This window comes from Elephas maximus, chromosome 5 (assembly GCF_024166365.1).
Source record: "Elephas maximus indicus isolate mEleMax1 chromosome 5, mEleMax1 primary haplotype, whole genome shotgun sequence".
In the NCBI taxonomy this organism is placed as follows: domain Eukaryota; kingdom Metazoa; phylum Chordata; class Mammalia; order Proboscidea; family Elephantidae; genus Elephas; species Elephas maximus.
This window is the reverse complement of record NC_064823.1, coordinates 165,732,573-165,755,871: the sequence shown is the minus strand read 5'-3', so window position 1 is coordinate 165,755,871 and position 23,299 is coordinate 165,732,573. Positions and strand designations below refer to the sequence as shown.

General features: G+C 44.4%; 1 protein-coding gene across 9 annotated transcripts in view; it reads right to left on the bottom strand.

Annotated features, from left to right (window-relative positions):
* Positions 1 to 23,299, bottom strand: part of JAKMIP1 (janus kinase and microtubule interacting protein 1) — a 164,096-nt gene that overhangs the window by 98,555 nt on the left and 42,242 nt on the right. For all 9 annotated transcript variants that reach the window (XM_049886791.1, XM_049886798.1, XM_049886799.1 and 6 more), the window contains one exon: positions 1,271 to 1,520. In XM_049886791.1, the coding sequence (XP_049742748.1) occupies positions 1,271 to 1,399 (129 nt within the window). In that variant the 5' untranslated portion in view covers positions 1,400 to 1,520. The remainder of the gene's footprint in view (positions 1 to 1,270; positions 1,521 to 23,299) is intronic.

Sequence of the window (23,299 nt, the reverse complement as noted above, 5' to 3'; positions counted from 1 at the left end):
CAGGGTGACGGGTGAGATTACGGCGGGGGCGGGGTCGGGGTCAGGGGTGGGGCTGAGGTCTGGGGCCGGGGTCCAGGCGCAACATCGGGCAGGGCATAACTAAGGTCAGGGTTAGGGATGGGGTCAATGGTGGGGTCAGCGACGGGGTCAGAGTCAGGTCAGGGTTCAGCATCAGGGGACAGGTCAGGACCAAGGGGCAGAGAAGGGCAGCATCAGGGGTGGGGGCAGAGGACGGGGACAAAGGCAGGGGCAGAGGACGGGGACAAAGGCAGGGGCAGAGGCAGGCATCTAGGTCAGGGTAAGGTCAGGGGCGTGGTGAGCTATGGAGGAGAGGAAGGAGAAAAGCATGGGGAGGGGAAGGATTAGGGTCCAGGGCAGGGGCAGAGATGAGGTCAGGGGTCAATGCTGAGGTCAGGGGTCAGATTCTGGGGCCAGGGGTGGGATCAATGCTGGGGTCAAGGACAGGGTCAGGGGTTGGGACAAGGTCAGGGGTGGGTCAGGGTGAGGTCAGGGGTAGGTCAGCAAGCCCTGTCCCCTTCAGCCCACTGCCTCCACACCCTGGCACCCTCGGGGCCCCCAGATGCCATCCCCTCCCACTGCGCCCACGGCTCTGACCTCCCAGCCTCACCCAGAATCCTCCCACTATTGTTTTATATTTTTCTACAAATCCATTTGCTCTTATTTAAATAAAATGTGTGTGGTTTTTAAAAATAACAGGAAAATGAAAAACTAGATTCAATGAAAAACAAAAAACGCCCGACTGTGTCCCCTGAGTGGGGAAGGGGCAGGGGCTCAGGTGTCCCTGCACCCAGACCCCTGTCCTGCCCTCTAGCTGCTGTCCATCTAGGTCTTCAGGGGACAGGGACACTGGCTGCAGCTGCCTGAGTAACCCCCACCCCGCACTGCTCCAGGGGCTGGGGGCACCTCTGGGTGTCTAACCCACCCCAGCAGCTGGACCTAGACCACTTGTGCCCCCAGGAGAGAACCAACCCCAGCTCTGTAATGAGCTGTGGTCACCCCCTACGGCTCTGTTCCAAACCCTGGGGCATACACCTGCCATCATTCCCATCCAGCAGGTAGTGGACACGTGGGGGCCAGGTCTCACCTTGGGCGGTCTCTACACAAGTGAGGGCAGTCCTGTCTCAACAAGGGGTAAACGTAGGCCCAGAGAGGCTAATGCCCGGCCACGCCCCCCAACAGGGGGTAGACGGAGGCCCAGTGTGCACAGCTCCCACCCCTACCCCATGAGGACCAGCCCTGCTGCACCCACCTTGCTCTTTTCCTGCTGGAACTCAATCTGGAGGCTGGTCAGCCGGGCCCGAAGCTCCTCGTTCGCCGTCTGCATGGCATCTGGCTCCACCTCGGGCTTCTCTCCCTTGCTCCGGCCTTTCTTCGACATTCTTCCTCTCGGGCAGGGGTCAGGTCCTGCCGTTGGCGCGGGGAGAGCTCCGTGTGCTAACCAGTGGCGCAGGCCTCTGTTCTCTCTGCTGCCACCACATCAGCCACCATCACTTGGGACTCTAGGGAGGAGAGGAGCCATCAACAGAGGCTGGCTTCACCCGCCTGGGACACTCAAACACAGGTGTGCTAAGTCCTCCCTCCATGTGCGGAATGCTTGCCATTAGCAAGACTCTGACTGGCACTTCTCCAACCTGGGCTGTTTGAGAATCACCTGGAGGCCTGTGACAACCCACGTTCTGGCCTATCCCTAGAATCGGACCTGCCTTTCCAACAAATCCCAGGTGGGCTGGGGTGCAGTCCGTGGGCCACACCTGGAGTGCACCACCTACGTGGCCTGCAGACCTCAGTCTGCCTCAGTCACCCAGCAGCACATTTCAAATGCAGGACCCCAGGCCTCACCCTAGAGCTCCAAGCACAGAGGGCATATTATGGGGCCAGGGAGTTCCCATCACCCTTATGGGATTCTGAGGGCTGCACAGTGAGAAACCAGCTCTTAGACTTCACAAAAGCTAGTGGTCACCCCCGGCCCCCCTGATGAGCACATCCCTGGTCACCCTGGGCCAGCATGGTGCTGGTGGCCCCTCCCCAGGCCTCTGAGCCCACCTGTCCAGGGGATGGGGGCCCTGATGAGCACTTGGCTGCTCTGTCACCCACATTCCTCTGGGGGACCCCAAACCTTCTCTCTGGACAGCTGGACAGACCACCCTCAAAATCCACAGGTGTCAAAGCCAGAGCCCTTCAAATGAGGCCCGTAGTAGCAGCCCGTGCCGTGGATGGTGGCCCTCTGGGTGCCGACAACGCACGCACCTACGTTCCCTCTTGCTTAGTCAGACCCTTTGGCAGTGATACCACCCAGGGCTACAATGAGGAACAGGCGCAGAGCTTGAGTGGAAGGCAGAGTCAGTGTTCCAAAACAGGCCCATCTGCATTAGGAAACTTGGGCCCTGAACTGGACTTGTCCAAAGTCACACAGGGTGGGGCGATGGTCAGTCCCTGAACCCCAAACCTCCCACACACAAAACCCCCAGGAGAGACACATTCTGACCACTTTCCAGGAGCTCCCCCAGAGAGCAGGTGGCTGCAGGGAGGACGGGCTTCTCCAGCCGCCTTGAGCAGGACATCACTCCAGTGCAGATGAGGAAATGGTGCTCTGGGGATCAGGGAGCGTGCCCTCACATTGTGTTCCCCCAAATCCATATCCACCCGGAATGTCATTGACCTTGTTTGGAAACTGGATCTTTGCAGATGTAACCAAGATAAAAAGGAGTTTGCACTGGACTGGGGTGGGACCTAACCCTATATGACTGGTGATTATATAAAAGAGGAAAAGAAACACAGAGACACACATGCAGGGGACACACAAAGGGAGAGGGCCACGCGGAGACAGAGGCAGAGAGTGATGCGGCCACAAGCCAAGGATCGCTGGCAACACCAGGAGCTGGAAGAGATCCGGGAGGCCCTGTCCCTACAGCTCCAGAGTGTGGCCCTGCCAGCACTTCGACATCAGATTCCCAGCCCTCAGAAGTGTGAGGGAATAAATTCATGCTCTCACATGCCATCCACTCTGAGGTGTTTGTTATGGCAGCCCCAGGAGACTAAGCCACACCTGAGGAGGAGCAGGTGAGTTATGTGGGTCATTGGCATCTGGGCACACAGAGCTCATGCACCCCACCATGCACGCACCCCCAAGGTCTAGCCCAGAGGTCAGCCCTGGTAAGCCCTCCCCTGGCCACTTAGCATCCTCACCACGCCCCCCTCGCTTCCTTGGTTTTTGCTGTGGCCTTTACCATCTCTCACATTCCTGTTTTCCCAATTTTCTTGTTTATTGCTCTCTGAGCCCATGAGGGCAGGAGCTGGTTCCATTTTGTTCACTGCCGTGTGTGTCCCGGGCCTTGAACAGAGCCTGGTATACAGCAGGTGCTCAGGACAGACCTGTAAGTGGAAGAATTAGGAAATATCTGATCTGAAGGAGGAGGCTGCATGTGCTCCACCCCAGGGAAGTCCCTACTGCTGCAGAGACCCCTCCACACAGAGCCATCTAGGTGTGTGCATGGGGGTGGGCAGCAGGGGAGAATGGGGAAAGGCCACCCAGGTGTGGGGAATGGGGGTTGGGAGACTGTTAATGGTTGTGGGGTCTCCTTTCAGGGTGGTAAACATATTTTCGGACTACAGAAAGCTGCTTTTTGCACTACATTGGGAACGCACTAAATGGCTAAGTTTATGTGATGCGAACTTCCCCTCAATAAAAAACAAGCCTCCCTGAGCAAGTGTGTTCCTTTAGTTTAAATGTCTAATTTCAAATGGATTGTGCTGACTTAAAAAGCCATACAAGTATCTCAGTCATTTAGTGCTGCCATAACAGAAATACCAAAAGTGGATGGCTTTTACAAAGAGAAATTTATTTTCTCACAGTTTTTTAGGAGGTTACAAGTCCAAATTCAAGGTGTCAGATCCAGGGAAAGGCTTTCTTTCTCTGTCGGCTCTGGAGGAAGGTCCTTGTCCTCAATCTTCCCATAGTCAAGGAGCTTCTCAGGTACGAAGACCCCATATCCAAAGGACGCACTGTGCTCCTGGTGCTGCTTTCTTGGTGGTATGAGGTCCCCAACTCTGCTTGCTTCCTTTTCATTTTATCTTGAGAGATAAAAGGTGATGCAGGCTACACCCCAGGGAAACTCCCTTTACCTTGGATCAGGGAGGTGACCTGAGTGAGGGTGGTGTTACAATCCCACCCTAATCCTTTTAACATAAAATTACAATCACAAAATGGAGGACAACCACTGAGTACTGGGAAGCATGGCCTAATCAAATTAATACATATTTTGGGGGGGGGGGGACAGAATTCAAACCGTGACAGTATCCCTACCCCAGGCTCAGTAATATGCTTCCTGGGAATTTATTCTAAAGAAATAATTCCCAAAAGGAAAAGGCCATATGCCTAAAGATGTTGAGTGTAGCACTATTTGAATTGCTGATAGCATTGAAAACCTGGAAATAACCTAAGGGCCTGAAAGTCAGGAGGTGACAAGGCGCCAGGGAGCAAAGAAGGAAAGACACTGAGCAGCTGGAGCAGGGCAGAGACCCTGCCTTCCCGTGGGAAATCGTCCTCCTCACCCTGGTCCACATCTGGTGATTTTTACGCTTTATTTTTAATCCTGTGTGTCTTAGTTACCTGTTGTTGTTACGTGCCATCGAGTTGGTTCTGACTCACAGCGACCCTATGCACAACAGAACGAAGCAATGCCCGGTCCCGCACCATCCTTACAATCGTTGTTATGCTTGCGCTCATTGTTGCAGCCACTGTGTCAATCCACCTCGTGGAGGGTCTTCCTCTTTTCCACTGACCCTGTACTCTGCCAAGCATGATGTCCTTCTCCAGGGACTGATCTCTCCTGACAACATGTCCAAAGTATATAAGATGCAGTCTTGCCATCCTCGCCTCTAAGGAGCATTCTGGCTGCACTTCTTCCAAGACAGATTTGTTCGCTCTTTTGGCAGTCCGTGGTATATTCAATATTCTTCGCCAACACCACAATTCAAAGGCATCAATTCTTCTTCGGTCTTCCTTATTCATTGTTCAGCTTTCACATGGATATGAGGCGACTGAAAACACCATGGCTTGGGTCAGGCACACCTAAGTCTTCAAGGTGACATCCTTGCTCTTCAACACTTTGAAGAGGTCCTTTGCAGCAGATTTACCCAAGGCAATGCGTCTTTTGATTTCTTAACTGCTGCTTCCATGGACGTCGATTCTGGATCCAAGTAAAATGAAATCCTTGACAACTTCAATCTTTTCTCTGTTTATCATCATATTGCTCGCTGGTCCGGTAGTGAGGATTTTTGTTTTCTTTATGTTGAGGTGTAATCCATACTGAAGGCTGTGGTCTTTGATCTTCATTAGTAAGTGCTTCAAGTCCTCTTCACTTTCAGCAAGCAAGGTGGTGTCATCTGCATAACACAGTTTGTTAATGAGTCTTCCTCCAATCCTGATGCCCTGTTCTTCTTCATATAGTCCAGCTTCTTGGATTATTTGCTCAGCATACAGATTGAATATGTATGGTGAAAGGATACAACCCTGACGCACACCTTTCCTGACTTTAAACCCATCAGTATCCCCTTGTTCTGTCCAAACAACTGCCTCTTGATCTATGTAAAGGTTCCTCATGAGCACAATTAAGTGTTCTGGAATTCCCATTCATCGCAGTGTTATCCATAAATTGTTATGATCCACACAGTCAAATGCCTTTGCATAGTCAATAAAACACAGGTAAACATCCTTCTGGTATTCTCTGCTTTCAGCCAGGATCCATCTGACATCAGCAATGATATCCCTGGTTCCACGTCCTCTTCTGAAACCAGCCTGAATTTCTGGCAGTTCCCTGTCAATATACTGCTGCAGCTGTTTTCGAATGATCTTCAGCAAAATTTTACTTGCGTGTGATATTAATGATATTGTTCTATAATTTCCACATTCAGTTGGATCACCTTTCTGGGGAATAGGCACAAATATGGATCTCTTCCAGTCAGTTGGCCAGGAAGCTCTCTTCCATATTTCTTGGCATAGACGAGTGAGCACCTCCAGCGCTGCATCTGTTTGTTGAAAGATCTCAATTGATATTCCATCAATTCCTGGAGCCTTGTTTTTCGCCAATGCCTTCAGAGCGGCTTTGACTTCTTCCTTCAGTACCACTTGTTCAAGATGATATGCCACCTCTTGAAATGGTTGAACATCGACTAATTCTTTTTGGTATAATGACTGTGTGTATTCCTTCCATCTTCTTTTGATGCTTCCTGCGTGGTTTAATATTTTCCCCATGGAATCCTTCACTATTGCAACTCAAGGCTTGAATTTTTTCTTCAATTCTTTCGGCTTGAGAAACGCCGAGCGTGTTCTTCCCTTTTGGTTTTCCATCTCCTGATCTTTGCACGTCATTATAATACTTTACTTTGTCTTCCTGAGCCGCCCTTTGAAATCTTCTGTTCAGTTCTTTTACTTCATCAATTCGTCCTTTTGCTTTAGCTGCTCGATGTTTGAGAGCAAGTTTCAGGGTCTCCTCTGACATCCATCTTGGTCTTTTCTTTCTTTCCTGTCTTTTCAGCGACTTCTTGCTTTCTTCATGGTTGATGTTCTTTATGTCATTCCACAACTCGTCTGGTCTTCAGTCACTAGTGTTCAATACGTCAAATCTGTTCTTCAGATGGTCTCTAAATTCAGGTGGAATATACTCAAGATCATATTTTGGCTCTCATGGACTTGCTGTGTTTCTTCTCATTTTGAGTCGTGCCACACCAGCAAATGAAGGTCCCGAAAACTTTACTCCATCCATGTCATTAAGGTCGACTCTACTTTGAGGAGGCAGCTCTTCCCCCGTCATCTTTTGAGTGCCTTCCAACCTGGGGGGCTCATCTTCCATCACTGTATCAGACAATGTTCCGCTGCTATTCATAAGGTTTTCACTGGCTAATGCTTTTCAGAAGTAGACTGCCGGGTCCTTCTTCCTAGTCTGTCTTAGTCTGGAAGCTCAGCTGAAACCTGTCCTTCATGGGTGACCCTGCTGGTATCTGAATACTGGCGGCATAGCTTCCAGCATCACAGCAACACACAAGCCCCCACAGTATGACAAACTGACAGACATATGAGGACTTAGTTACCTAGTGCTTCTGAAACAGAAATACCACAAGTGGGTGGCTCTAAGGAGGAAATATTTACTTTCTCAAAGTTCTGGAGGATAGAAGTCTGAATTCAAGTCATGGTTCTAGGGGGAGGTCCTTCCTTGTCAGTAGACCGAGAAGTTTCTTGACATCTGTCTTCTGTATGTATCTATTTTTCTTTTTTTATAACTCAGAAGTGATTAGGTTTTAGACTCACTCTACTCTGGTATGATCTCATTAACAAAACAAAAGAAATCCTCTTTTACCAAACAGGGTCATATTTATAGGTACAGGAGTTAGAATTATCAACACATATTTTGCGGGGACCCAATTCAATCCATAACACCATGATTGTTATAATGTTGTTTACCCAATCAGGAAAAACAATGAAAAAGAAGGTGTTGGATTCTTCGTTGTGCCTGAGCTGAAATTCTGGAATGATCTCACAGGACAGGCCAGCACTGGCTCCTTGCATTAGTTTTTGTGGCTCATTTTCCTCATTCATAAGTCACAGGGAGCTGTCTAGGTTGTGACCAGGGCCAACACATGATGGTGATGATGATGACCTGTCCACAGGGACAGCCACAGTCTGTTTGAGAGAGTTCCTACTCCATAGAGTTGCTTGAGAATTAAATGATTAAATGTTTGGAAATCTGTCAGTACAGTTCCTGGCCCACAGTAATGCTCAAAAAATGGCAGCTTCATCATCATCACCATGATCATCACCATCACCATTATCACCATCATCATCCCCATCAACATCATCGTCATCATCACCATCATCACCACTACCATGAATACCACCATCACCATCATCATCACTAACATTATCATCATCACAATTACCATCGCCATAACCATCATCACTGTCATCATCATCACCACCATCACCATCATCATCATCATCATTACCATCACCATCATCACCTTCTTCACCACCACCATCACCATTATCATCATGACCATCATCATTAACAGTCAGCCTTCCAAAGGTCCTGCCTTGGGGTGGAGTCCAAGCATATCCATCATCACTCCATCACCCTGTACACTTGCTTGCCTGCCCTGTGGTCTGCCCAGCTCCTTGAAAACCATCTTGCTAACATGAGTCTCTGGAACTAGGCAGAGTGCCTGGCACAGAGGAGGCACCTACTCAACAACACCTGGATCCTCTCTGGATGCCTACTGGACTGTGGACATACACCCATGGGTGTCACCACATTCACGGAATCCAGGCAGGGAGGACATGGGAGGAGGGGAACAGAGGTAAGAGAGGGAAGGGAAGACAGGGCAGAAGAATGAGAAGAAAGAGGGAACGGGGGCGGGAGGAAACAAAAAACACTGAATTATCCTCTAAATTCAAGACTTGGCTATACAAAGCTGGCCAACTTCTGAACATTCATAGTAGATGAAGGGAGATGAAAACTCAAATTAATTCCCAGACACTGTAGTCTCTCAATGTTGACATAATCTCTAAACTACAAATCAAAAAGAAAACCCCACCCCTTCTGAATTAAAGAAAAATCTTCATAAAAACTCAGCAAGATAAAAATCTCAAGGAGAGTGGCATCTGGGGTCTTAAATGCTAGCAAGCGGCCACTGAAGATGCATCAATTGGTCTCAACCCACCTGGAGCAAAGGAGAATGAAGAACACCAAAGACACAAGGTAATTATGAGCCCAAGAGACAGAAAGGGCCACGTAAACCAGAGACTACATCAGCCTGAGACCAGAAGAACTAGATGGTGCCTGACTACAACCAATGACTGCCCTGACAGGGAACACAACAGAGAACCCTTGAGGGAGCAGGAGAGCAGTGGGATGCAGACTCCAAATCCTTATTAAAAAGACAAGACCTAATGGTTCCACTGAGACTAGAAGGACCCCAGAAGTCATGGTCCCCAGACCTTCTGTTAGCCCAAGACAGGAACCATTCCCAAAGCCAGCTCTTCAGACAGGGACTGGACTGGACTATGGGATAGAAAATGATACTGGTGAAGAGTGAGCTCCTTGGATCAAGTAGACACATGAGGCTACGTGGGCAGATCCTGTCTGGAGAAGAGATGAGAGGGCAGAGGGGGGCAAAAGCTGGCCAAATGGACATGAAAAATAGAGAGTGGAGGGAAGGAGTTTGTTGTCTCATTAGAGGGAGAGCAACTAGGAGTATATAGCAAGGTGTATATAAGTTTTTATATGAGAGACTGACTTGGTTTGTAAACTTTCACTTAAAGCACAATAAAATTTTTTTTAAAAAATGACTCAAGAAGCACATTACAAAATATTATAAAATAATATATCCCGAGGTGGGGCAAAGATGGCGGAGTAGTTAGATGCTTCCGGTGATCCCTATTACGACGAAGACCCCCCGCCAAAAAAAAAAAACAAGTGAAACTACTTTATATATGCCAAGCTAGGAGCCCTGAACATCAAAGGCAAAGTCAGAAGATAGACTGGGCAGCAGAGGGAGGGAGACAGTTCAGAAGTGGCAAGGAGTTGCTGGACCTCATTTGGCAGGAACCCTCAGGCATGAACGCCTGGAGCAGTCATGGCAGGGCTGGCGGTAGCATTCCAGACACGGTTTCCTCAGGGAGAGACAGCGAGCTGCACAGCCTACTCACACCTCCGGAACCAGAGAAGAACAGCGCTCTTGGCAAAAGCTAAGTACTTCTGTTTATTTTACTGTTTCCCCAGCCCCAATGCCAGCTTCAGTGGCTGTTGATTTCCCTGGGCCTGAGATAGGTCCTGCTGTGCACTCTAAGCCATTCTCCCAGTCTTGGAGAAGGAATAAATTAATAATCGGGGAAAAGATAATCTGCCAGATCCACTAACCTGGGGAGCTCAGGAGAGAAGTGGCTCCTGTCCAGGTATAAACAGTCTGCAGACTTTGAATACCTTTCACCCCTGCATGGACCTCTATGGGCTCATTTCAGGAGACTAGGGCCTTGTTGGAAGACTACAACTGTTTCAGCTATGTGGTGGAGAGGTGGATTTTTGATGTTTGACACCGCTTTGCCTATTAAACAGGGTCCTCACTTACACACATGAGGGGCCTAAGGACTGGTGGCTCCACCCATGTCACCTAGCCAACCATAACAGGGGCCCAAGGATAAGTGGTACTGCCCAGTCCTTACAACCAAAAGCATTGGGGGCCCATGGTCCAGCTGCAGAACCCACCCATCTGTGCATTCTAGGGAACAGGGAAGTGCTTTCCTCACAGACACTCAGGGGACGGTTGTCAGCCCTCTGCTTTGTTCAGAGTGTGACTCCCTGCTGCAATTAGATACCTGTACCTACACCAGTCACCCCTGCCCCTCTAAGACTGTACGACAGAGCCTGTACCACACACTTGATGACCAACTACCTGGACACCTGAGCTGAATCCATACAAGAAAAGTGAATGGACTCCTAGGCTCATATGCCTGATAACAGCTCTAGCCATCTGGTGACAGGACGTCAGAGCTTCAAAGGTGAAAATAATCAAGCTAGTTCACTCAAGCAGCCTATCTGGGCATGTCAAAACAAAACGAAGAAAGAAAGACATAGTAAGCAAACATAAAATAAATTAATACAATAACTTATAGATGGCTCAGAGACAACAGTCAATATCAAATCATGTAAAGCAGCAGACCGAGGCAGGGCCAAGATGGAGGAATAGCCAGACACTTCCGGCAATCCCTTGTACAACAAAGACCCAAAAAAAAAAACAAGTTGAAACGATTATATTTATGACAACCTAGGAGCCCTGAACATCAAAGGAAAAGTTAGAAAACTGGCTGTGCAGCAGGGGGAGGGAGGCACAGTTCAGAAACGGAGAGGAGTTGCTGGACCTGAATTGCTGCGATCCCTCAGGCACCTTTCCTGGGAGTGGCTGCAGCAGGCTGGTGGTAGCGTTCGGCCGCAGTTTCCTTAGGGAGAAGCAGCCAGCCACACAGCCTACTCACACCTCCAGAACCAGAGAATAACAGCACTCTCAGCAAAAACAAAGTACTTGCATATATGTTACCATGCTTCCCTGCCCACGAGCTGGCTTCAGAGGCTGTTGATTTCCCTGGGCCTGAAATAGGCCCTGTTGAGCACCTGAAGCCATTCTGTTGGCCTTGGAGAAGGAATAAATTTGCAACTAGGGGAAAAGATAATTTGCCAGCTCCACTAACCTGGAGAGCTTAGGGCAGAAGCAGCTCCTGTCCAGGCATATACAGTCCATGGACTTTGAATAACTTTTCCCCCTGCATGGACCTGTGTGGGCCTATATCATGAGAATAGGCCCTTGGTGGAGGACTGCAACTGTTTCAGCTGTGCAGTGGAGAAGTGGGTGTTTGATGATTGACAACACTTTGCATATTACACAGGGTCCTCACCTACCCATATCAGGGGCCCAAGGACTGGTAGCTCCACTCAGGTCACCCAGCCACCTGCAACAGGGGTCCAAGGATAACTGGTACCTCCCAGTCCTTACAACCAAAAGCATTGGGGGCCCATGGTCCATCTGCAGAACCCACCCACCTATACGCTCTAGGGAAGAAGGATGTGCTTTCCTCAGAGACACTTGGGGGATGATTCTCAGCCCCCTGCCTTGTTCAGAGAGTGACCCCCAGCTACAATCAGATACCAGTACCTACACCAATCACCCCTGCCCTCTGAGACTGTAGGAGAGAGTCTGTACCACACACTTGATGACCAACTACCTGGACACCTGAGCTGAATCCATACAAGAAAAGTGAATGGACTCCTAGACTGATATACCTGATAACTGCTCTAACCATCTGGTGATAGGACGTCAGAGCTTCAAAGGCGAAAATAATCAAGCTAGCTCACTCAAGCAACACGTGGTCATATCAAAACAAAACAAAGCAAGAAGCTAGAATGAAGTAAACAAACATAAAAAAACTAATACAATAACTTATAGATGGCTCAGAGACAACAGTCAATATCAAATCGCATAAAGAAACAGACAACAATCTCTTCAACAAGCTCTCAAAACAAAGAATCAAGGGATCTTCTAGATGAAAGTGCCTTCCTGGAACTATCAGATGCAGAATACAAAAGACTAATATACAGAACCCTTCAAGACACCAAGAAAGTACAAGCCAAGGAACACAGAGATAAAATGGTTGAAGGAATTAAAAAGGTTATTCAAGAACATAATATAAAATTTAATAAGCTGCAAGAATCCACAAAGAGACAGCAGTCAGAAATTCAGAAGATTAACAATAAAACTATAGAATTAGAAAACTCAGTAGAAAGTCAGAGGAACAAAAGTGAGCAAGTGGAAGGCAGAATTGGTGAGCTTGAAGATAAAGCACTTGGCACCAATATTTTTGAAGAAATATCAGATAAAAGAATTTTTAAAAATGAAGAAAACTAAAGAATCGTGTGGGACTCTATCAAGAGAAATAACCTGCGAGTGATTGGATTACAGTAACAGGGAGGGATAACAGAGAATACATAGAGGATTGTTGAAGATTTGTTGGCAGAAAACTTCCCAGATATAGTGAAAGATGAGAAGATATCTATCCAAGATGCTCATCGAACTCCACATACGGTAGATGTTAAAACAAAGTCACCAAGACATATTATAATCAAACATGCCAAAACCAAAGATAAACAGAGAATTTTAAGAGCAGCTAGGGATAAATGAAAAGTCATCTACAAAGGAGAGTCAACAAGACTAAACTCAGACTATGCAGCAGAGCCCATGTAGGCAAGAAGGCAATGGGATGACTTATATAACGTGTGGAAGGAAAAAAACTGCCAGCCAAGAATCATATTGCCAGCAAAACTGTGTCTCAAATATGAAGATGAAATTAGGACATTTCCAGATGAACAAAAGTTTAGAGAACTTGTAAAAACCAAATGAAAACTACAGGAAATACTAAAGGGAGTTCTTTGCTTAGAAATTCAATAGTATCAGGTATCAATGCAAGACTAGAACACTGGTCAGAGCAATCAGAGGTCAACCAAGATAGGGAAATTACAAAAATAAATCAAGATAAAAAAACGCTCAAAACAGGGAAACAGCAATGTTATTATGTAAAAGAAAACAACATTAAAACAAGAAAAAGGGACTAAGAAATGTAGTCATAGATCTTCCACATGGAGAGGAAGACAAGGCAATATAAAGAAATAAAAGTTAGGTTTAAACTTAGAAAAATAGGGGTAAATATTAAGGTAACCACAAGGAGACAAACTATCCTACTCATCAAAATAAAACATGAGAAAAAAATAGAGACTCAGCAGAAACAAAATCAACAACAACGAATAAGAAGAAAAGACAATATATAAAGACAAACTACTCAACATAAAAAATTAAGTGGGAGAAATAAACTTTCAACAACACACAAGAAAAGACATGAAAATGACAGCACTAAACTCATAAAAAAAACTCATACCGATCCATAATTACACTGAATGTAAATGGACTAAATGTACCCATAGAGACAGAGAGTGGCAGAATGGATTAAAAAACCATGATCCGTCTATATGCTGCCTACAAGAGACACACCTTAGACTTAGAGACACAAACAAACTAAAACTCAAAGGATGGAAAAAAAATATATCAAGCAAACAACAATCAAAAAAGCAGGAGTGGCAATGTGAATTTCTGACAAAATAGACTTTAAAGTTAAATCCATCAGAAAGGATAAGGAAGGACACTATATAATGATTAAAGGGACAATATACCAAGAAAATATAACCATATTAAATACTTATGCACCCAATGACAGGGCTGCAAGATACATAAAACAAAGTCTTTCAGCATTGAAAAGTGAGATAGACAGCTCCACAATAACAGTAGGAGGCTTCAACACACCACTTTCGGTGAAGGACAGGGCATCCAGAAGAAAGCTCAGTAAAGACATGGAAGATCTAAATGCCACAATCAACCAACTTGACTTCATAGACACATACAGAACACTGCACCCAACAGCAGCCAAGTATACTTTCTTTTCTAGTGCACATGGTACATTCTCTATAATAGACCAAATATTAGGGCATAAAGCAAGCCTTAACAAAATCCAAAACGTCGAGATATTACAAAACATCTTCTCTGACCATAAGGCCATAAAAGTAGAAATCAATAACAGAAAAAGCAGGGAAAAGAAATCAAACACTTGGAAACTGAACAATACCCTGCTCAAAAAAGAATGGGTTGAGGATCTACCAAGATGGCGGACTAGGTGGACGCTACCGCGGATCCCTCTTGCAACAAAGACTCGGAAAAACAAGTGAATCGATCACATACATAACAATCTACGAACTCTGAACAACAAACACAGATTTAGAGACGGAGAATGAACAAATACGGGGAGACAGCGATTGTTTTCAGAGCCAGGACCCAGCGTATCAGTCAGGTGACCTTCGGAGCCCGATTTGGGACAGAGCCCAGGGGGGCAGAAGGCACAGACAAGGGGCCCAGCCCTACCCCCGAACTCATCCCGGGAGGGAGCCCAGCCGGTTGGCACGGGCGGCGTGGCGGCGTGGCGGCGCAGCCGGTGGGAGAAGTCCCCGGGAGGCAGTGACTGGTCTTGGAGCGGGGAGAGCAGCGTCCCAGCTGGGGAGCCGTCCTGCCGGGATTTTGGCGGCAAGCGGGCGCGGCGCGAGCGCGGGGACCAGCTCCATCCCCCTGAATTGACCCCGGGGCGGTCCAAACCGGTTTGCACGGGCCCAGCCAGTACGCGGGGGCGGAGTGGCGGCGCAGCCGGTGGAAGAAGTCCCCGGGACGCACTAGCTGGTCTTGGAACGGGGAGAGCGGTGTCCCAGCCGGGACGCGCAGTTGCGGCTCAGGCCCGGGGAGCTGCTCTGCTCTCCTGAGCTGACCCCAGGGGGGGAACCCAGCCGGTTCGCGGGAGCGGCACGCAACGCGGCTGGCGGGACGGGGATTCCCTGGGAGGCAGCGACTGATTTTGGAGTCGGGAGTGCACCATCCCAGTAGGGGAGCCTTAACCTTGGGGGTGGGGCTGACAGCAGAGGATCTGACCGTGACGCCAGCGGGCCAGACCCCCCGGGAGGCAATCTCCACACAGCCAGTACATATAGGCGACGCGCCCCGCGGAAATCTCAGATATAAGAGTCATTCCAAGTAAGACAAACAACTCTGGCTATATTCTGAGGTGCTACACTCCTAGCTCTCTGATCCCTCCCCCACCCTCCCCAGGCGGCTCCATTAACATCCGAATAGCCTGAGCCAGAGGGAGAACTCTGATAGGGATCTGACTGCATTTTTTTTTAGCAGATTTTCCGGAAAAACTAGTTTCCCAGTGATGGCTCGGAGGCAGCAGTCCATATCAAACCACATAAAGAAGCAGACCATGACAGTTTCTCCAACCCCCCAAACAAAAGAATCAAAATCTTTCCCAAATGAAGATACAATCTTGGAATTATCAGATACAGAATATAAAAAACTAATTTACAGAATGCTTCAAGACATCACAAATGAAATTAGGCTAACTGCAGAAAAAGCCAAGGAACACACTGATAAAACTGTTGAAGAACTCAAAAAGATTATTCAAGAACATAGTGGAAAAATTAATAAGTTGCAAGAATCCATAGAGAGACAGCATGTAGAAATCCAAAAGATTAACAATAAAATTACAGAATTAGACAACGCAATAGGAAGTCAGAGGAGCAGACTCGAGCAATTAGAATGTAGCCTGGGACTTCTGGAGGACCAGGGAATCAACACCAACATAGCTGAAAAAAAATGAAGAAACCCTAAGAATCATGTGGGACTCTATCAAGAAGGATAACTTGCGAGTGACTGGAGTCCCAGAACAGGGAGGGGGGCACAGAAAACACAGAGAAAATAGTTGAAGAACTCCTGAAACAAAACTTCCCTGACATCATGAAAGACGAAAAGATATCTATCCAAGATGCTCATCGAACCCCATTTAAGATTGATCCAAAAAGAAAAACACCAAGACATATTATCATCAAACTGGCCAAAACCAAAGATAAACAGAAAATTTTAAAAGCAGCCAGGGAGAAAAGAAAGGTTTCCTTCAAGGGAGAATCAATAAGAATAAGTTCAGACTACTCAGCAGAAACCATGCAGGCAAGAAGGGAATGGGACGACGTATACAGAGCACTGAAGGAGAAAAACTGCCAACCAAGGATCATATATCCAGCAAAACTCTCTCTGAAATATGAAGGAGAAATTAAGATATTTACAGATAAACACAAGTTTAGAGAATTTACAAAAACCAAACCAAGGCTACAAGAAATGCTAAAGGAGATTGTTTGGTCAGATGACCAATAATATCAGGTACCAGCACAATACAAGGTCACAAAACAGAACGTCCTGATATCAACTCAAATAGGGAAAGCACAAAAACAAACAAATTAAGATTAATTCTAAAAAATAAATAAATAAATAAAATAATACACGTAACAGGGAATCATGGAAATCAATAGGTAAAAGATCACAATAATCAAAAAGAGGGACTGAATATAGGAGGCATTGAACTGCCAGATGGAGAGTGATACAAGGCGATATAGAACGATACAAGTTAGGGTTTTACTTAGAAAAATAGGGGTAAATAATAAGGTAACCACAAAAAGGAATATCAACTCCATAACTCAAGAAAAAAGCCAAGAAAAACGTAACGACTCAACTAACATAAAGTTAAACATTATGAAAATGAGGATCTCACAATCTACTAAGAAAAACGTCTCAGCACAAAAAAGTATGTGGAAAAATGAAATGGCCAACAACACACATGAAAAGGCCTCAAAATGACAGCACTAAAAACTTATTTATCTATAATTACGCTGAATGTAAATGGCCTAAATGCACCAATAAAGAGACAGAGAGTCACGGACTGGATAAAGAAACACAATCCATCTATATGCTGCCTACAAGAGACACACCTTAGACTTAGAGACACAAACAAACCAAAACTCAAAGGATGGAAAAAAATATATCAAGCAAACAATAAACAAAAAAGAAGAGGAGTAGCAATATTAATTTTTGACAAAATAGACTTTAGACTTAAATCCACCACAAAGGATAAAGAAGGACACTATATAACGATAAAAGGGACAATTGATCAGGAAGACATAACCATATTAAATATTTATGCACCCAATGACAGGACTGCAAGGTACATAAATCAAATTTTAACAGAATTGGAAAGTGAGATAGACACCTCCACATTTATAGTAGGAGACTTCAACACACCACTTTCGGAGAAGGACAGGACATCCAATAAGAAGCTCAATAGAGACACGGAAGACCTACTTACAACAATCAACCAACTTGACCTCATTGACTTCTACAGAACTCTCCACCCAACTGCTGCAAAATATACTTTTTTTTCTAGTGCACATGGAACATTCTCTAGAATAGACCACATATTAGGTCATAAAACAAATCTTTGCAGAGTCCAAAACATCGAAATATTACAAAGCATCTTCTCAGACCACAAGGCAATGAAACTAGAAATCAATAACAGAAAAACTAGGGAAAAGAAATCAAATACTTGGAAAATGAACAATACCCTCCTGAAAAAAGACTGGGTTATAGAAGACATCAAGGAGGGAATAAGGAAATTCATAGAATGCAACGAGAATGAAAATACTTCCTATCAAAACCTCTGGGACACAGCAAAAGCAGTGCTCAGAGGCCAATTTATATCGATAAATGCACACATACAAAAAGAAGAAAGAGCCAAAATCAGAGAACTGTCCCTACAACTTGAACAAATAGAAAGTGAGCAACAAAAGAACCCATCAGGCACCAGAAGAAAACAAATAATAAAAATTAGAGCTGAACTAAATGAATTAGAGAACAGAAAAACAATTGAAAGAATTAACAAAGCCAAAAGCTGGTTCTTTGAAAAAATTAACAAAATTGATAAACCATTGGCTAGACTGACTAAAGAAATACAGGAAAGGAAACAAATAACCCGAATAAGAAACGGGAAGGACCACATCACAACAGAGCCAAATGAAATTAAAAGAATCATTTCAGATTACTACGAAAAATTGTACTCTAACAAATTTGAAAGCCTAGAAGAAATGGATAAATTCTTGGAAAAACACTACCTACCTAAACTAACACATTCAGAAGTACAACAACTAAACAGACCCATAACAAAAAAAGAGATTGAAATGGTAATCAAAAAACTCCCAACAAAAAAAAGTCCTGGCCCGGATGGCTTCACTGCAGAGTTCGACCAAACTTTCAGAGAAGACTTAACACCACTACTACTGAAGGTATTTCAAAGCATAGAAAAAGACGGAATACTACCCAACTCATTCTATGAAGCTACCGTCTCCCTGATACCAAAACCAGGTAAAGACATTACAAAAAAAGAAAATTATAGACCTATATCCCTCATGAACATAAATGCAAAAATCCTCAACAAAATTCTAGCCAATAGAATCCAACAACACATCAAAAAAATAATTCACCCTAATCAAGTGGGATTTATACCAGGTATGCAAGGCTGGTTTAATATCAGAAAAACCATTAATGTAATCCATCACATAAATAAAACAAAAGATAAAAACCACATGATCTTATCAATAGATGCAGAAAAGGCATTTGACAAAGTTCAACACCCATTTATGATAAAAACTCTTACCAAAATAGGAATTGAAGGAAAATTCCTCAACATAATAAAGGGCATCTATGCAAAGCCAACAGCCAATATCACTCTAAATGGAGAGAACCTGAAAGCATTTCCCTTGAGAACGGGAACCAGACAAGGATGCCCTTTATTACCGCTCTTATTCAACATCGTACTTGAAGTCCTAGCCAGGGCAATTAGGCTAGACAAAGAAATAAAGGGTATCCGGATTGGCAAGTAGGAACTAAAGCTATCACTATTTGTAGATGACATGATCGTATACACGGAAAACCCTAAGGAATCCTCCAGAAAACTACTGAAACTAATAGAAGAGTTTGGCAGAGTCTCAGGTTATAAAATAAACATACAAAAATCACTTGGATTCCTCTACATCAACAAAAAGAACACCGAAGAGGAAATAACCAAATCAATACCATTCACAGTAGCCCCCAAGAAGATAAAATACTTAGGAATAAATCTTACCAAGGATGTAAAAGACCTATACAAAGAAAACTACAAAGCTCTACTACAAGAAATTCAAAAGGACATACTTAAGTGGAAAAACATACCCTGCTCATGGATAGGAAGACTTAACATAGTAAAAATGTCTATTCTACCAAAAGCCATCTACACATACAATGCACTTCCGATCCAAATTCCAATGTCATATTTTAAGGTGACAGAGAAACAAATCACCAACTTCATATGGAAGGGAAAGAAGCCCCGGATAAGCAAAGCATTACTGAAAAAGAAGAAAGTGGGAGGCCTCACTCTACCTGATTTCAGAACCTATTATACAGCCACAGTAGTCAAAACAGCCTGGTACTGGTACAACAACAGGCACATAGACCAATGGAACAGAATTGAGAATCCAGATATAAATCTATCCATGTATGAGCAGCTGATATTTGACAAAGGACCAGTGTCAGTTAATTGGGGAAAAGATAGTCTTTTTAACAAATGGTGCTGGCATAACTGGATATCCATTTGCAAAAAAATGAAACAGGACCCATACCTCACACCATGCACAAAAACTAACTCCAAGTGGATCAAAGACCTAAACATAAAGACTAAAACGATAAAGATCATGGAAGAAAAAATAGGGACAACCCTAGGAGCCCTAATACAGGGCATAAACAGAATACAAAACATTACCAAAAATGACGAAGAGAAACCAGGTAACTGGGAGCTCCTAAAAATCAAACACCTATGCTCATCTAAAGACTTCACCAAAAGAGTAAAAAGACCACCTACAGACTGGGAAAGAATTTTCAGCTATGACATCTCAGACCAGCGCCTGATCTCTAAAATCTACATGATTCTGTCAAAACTCAACCACAAAAAGACAAACAACCCAATCAAGAAGTGGGCAAAGGATATGAACACACATTTCACTAAAGAAGATATACAGGCAGCCAACAGATACATGAGAAAATGCTCACGATCATTAGCCATTAGAGAAATGCAAGTTAAAACTACGATGAGATTCCATCTCACACCAACTAGACTGGCATTAATCCAAAAAACACAAAATAATAAATGTTGGAGAGGCTATGGAGAGATTGGAACTCTCATACACCGCTGGTGGGAATGTAAAATGGTACAACCACTTTGGAAATCCATCTGGCGTTCTCTTAAACAGTTAGAAATAGAACTACCATACAACCCAGAAATCCCACTCCTCGGAATATACCCTAGAGATACAAGAGCCTTCACACAAACAGATATATGCACACCCATGTTTATTGCAGCTCTGTTTACAATAGCAAAAAGCTGGAAGCAACCAAGGTGTCCGTCAACGGATGAATGGGTAAATAAATTGTGGTATATTCACACAATGGAATACTACGCATCGATAAAGAACAGTGACGAATCTCTGAAACATTTCATAACATGGAGGAATCTGGAAGGCATTATGCTGAGCGAAATGAGTCAGAGGCAAAAGGACAAATATTGTATAAGACCACTATTATAAGATCTTGAGAAATAGAAAAAACTGAGAAGAGCACATACTTTTGTGGTTACAAAGGGGGGAGGGAGGGAGGGAGAGGGTTTCTTATTGATCAATCAGTAGGTAAGAACTGCTTTGGGTGAAGGGAAAGACAACACTCAATACAAAGAAGGTCAGCCCAATTGGACTGGACTAAAAGCAAAGAGGTTTCCGGGATAAAATGAATGCTTCAAAGGTCAGCGGAGCAGGGGCGGGGGTCTGGGGAACATGGTATGAGGGCACTTCTAAGTCAATTGGCAAAATAATTCTATTATGAAAACATTCTGCATCCCACTTTGAAATGTGGCGTCTGGGGTCCTAAATGCTAACAAGCGGCCATCTAAGATGCATCAATTGGTCTCAACCCACCTGGAGCAAAGGAAAATGAAGAACACCAAGGTCACACGACAACTAAGAACCCAAGAGATAGAAAGGGCCACATGAACCAGAGACCAACATCATCCTGAGACCAGAAGAACTAGTTGGTGCCCGGCCACAATCGATGACTGCCCTGTCAGGGAGCACAACAGAGAACTCCTGAGGGAGCAGGAGATCAGTGGGATGCAGACCCCAAATTCTCATAAAGAGACCATACTTAATGGTCTGACTGCGACTAGAGGAATCCCGGCAGCAATGCTCCCCAGACCTTCTGTTGGCACAGGACAGGAACCATCCCCGAAAACAACTCATCAGACATGAAAGGGACTGGTCAGCGGGGGGGAGAGAGATGCTGATGAAGAGTGAGCTAATTAAATCAGGTGGACACTGGAGAGTGTGTTGGCAACTCTTGACTGGAGGGGGGATGGGAAGATAGAGAGAGAGGGAAGATGGCAAAATTGGCACGAAACGAGAGACTGAAAGGGCTGACTCAATAGGGGGAGAGCAAGTGCGAGAAGGGAGTAAGATGTATGTAAACTTACATGTGACAGACTGATTGGATTTGTAAATGTCCACTTGAAGCTTAATAAAAGTTAATTAAAAAAAAAAGAATGGGTTATAGAAGACATTAAGGATGGAATAAAGAAATTCATAGAACCAAATGAGAATGAAAACACTTCCTATCAGAACCTTTGGGACACAGGGAAAGGAGTGCTCAGAGGTCAATTTATATCAATAAATGTACACACCCAAAAAGAAGAAAGGGCCAAAATCAAAGCATTAGCCCTGCAACTTGAACAAATAGAAAGAGAGCAACAAAAGAAACCCTCAGGCAAAGGAAGAAAGCAAATAATAAAAATTAGAGCAGAATTAAATGAAATCGAGAACAGAAAAACAATTGAAAGAGTTAACAAGGCCAAAAGCTGGTTCTTTGAAAAAATTAACTAAATTGATAAACCATGGGCAAAACTGACAAAAGAAAAGCAGGAGAGGAAGCAAATAACCCGAATAAGAAATTAGATGGACGATATCACAATACACCCAACTGAAATTAAAAGAATCGCATCAGATTACTATGAAAAACTGTACCCTAACAAATTCGAAAACCTAGAAGAAATGGATGAATTTCTAGAAACACACCACCTACCTAAACAAACACAAACAGAGGTGGAGCAACTAAATAAACCCAGAACAAAAGAAGAGATTGTAAGGTAATTAAAAAACTTCCAATAAAAAAACAGACCTGGCCCTGATGGCTTCACTAGAGAGTTCTACCAAACTTTCAGAGAAGAGTTAACACCACTACTACTAGAGGTATTTAAGAGCATGGAAAAGTATGGAATACTCCCAAATGCGTTCTATGAAGTCAGCATATCCCTGATACCAAAACAAGGTAAAAACACCACAAACAAAGAAAATTACAGACCTATATCCCTCATGAACTTACATGCAAAAGTGCTCAACAAAATTCTAGCCAATAGAATTCAACAACATATTAAAAAAATTTTTTTTCACCACGACCAAGTGGGATTCATATTAGGTATGTAGGGATGGTTCGACATTAGAAAAACAATCAATGTAATCCATCATATAAATAAAACAAAAGACAAGAACCACATGATCTTATTAATTGATGCATAAATGGCATCTGACAAAGTCCAACACCCATTTATGATAAAAACTCAGCAAAATAGGAATCCAGTGGAAATTCCTCAGCATAATGAAGGGTATTTATACAAAGCCAACAGCCAACATCACCCTAAATGGGAGAGCCTGAAAGCATTCCCCTTGAGATCGGGAACCAGACAAGGATGCCCTTTATCACCACTATTATTCAACATTGTGCTGGAGGCCCTAGCTGGAGCAATCAGGCAAGATAAAGAAGTAAAGGGCATCCAGATTGGCAAGGAAGAAGTAAAAGTATCTCTATTTGCAGATGACCTGATCTTATACACAGAAAACCCTAAAGAATCCTCAAGAAAACTACTGAAACTAATAGAAGAGTTCAGCAGAGTATCAGGATACAAGGTAAACATACGAAAATCAGTTGGATTCCTCTACACTAACAAAAAGAACATCGAAGAGGAAACCACCACCAAATCAATACAATTCACAGTAGCCCCCAAGAAGATAAAATACTTAGGAATAAATCTAAGCAGAGACGTAAAAGACCTACACAAAGAAATCTACAAGACACTACTGCAAGAAACCAAAAGAGGCCTACCTAAGTGGAAAAACATACCTTGCTCATGGAT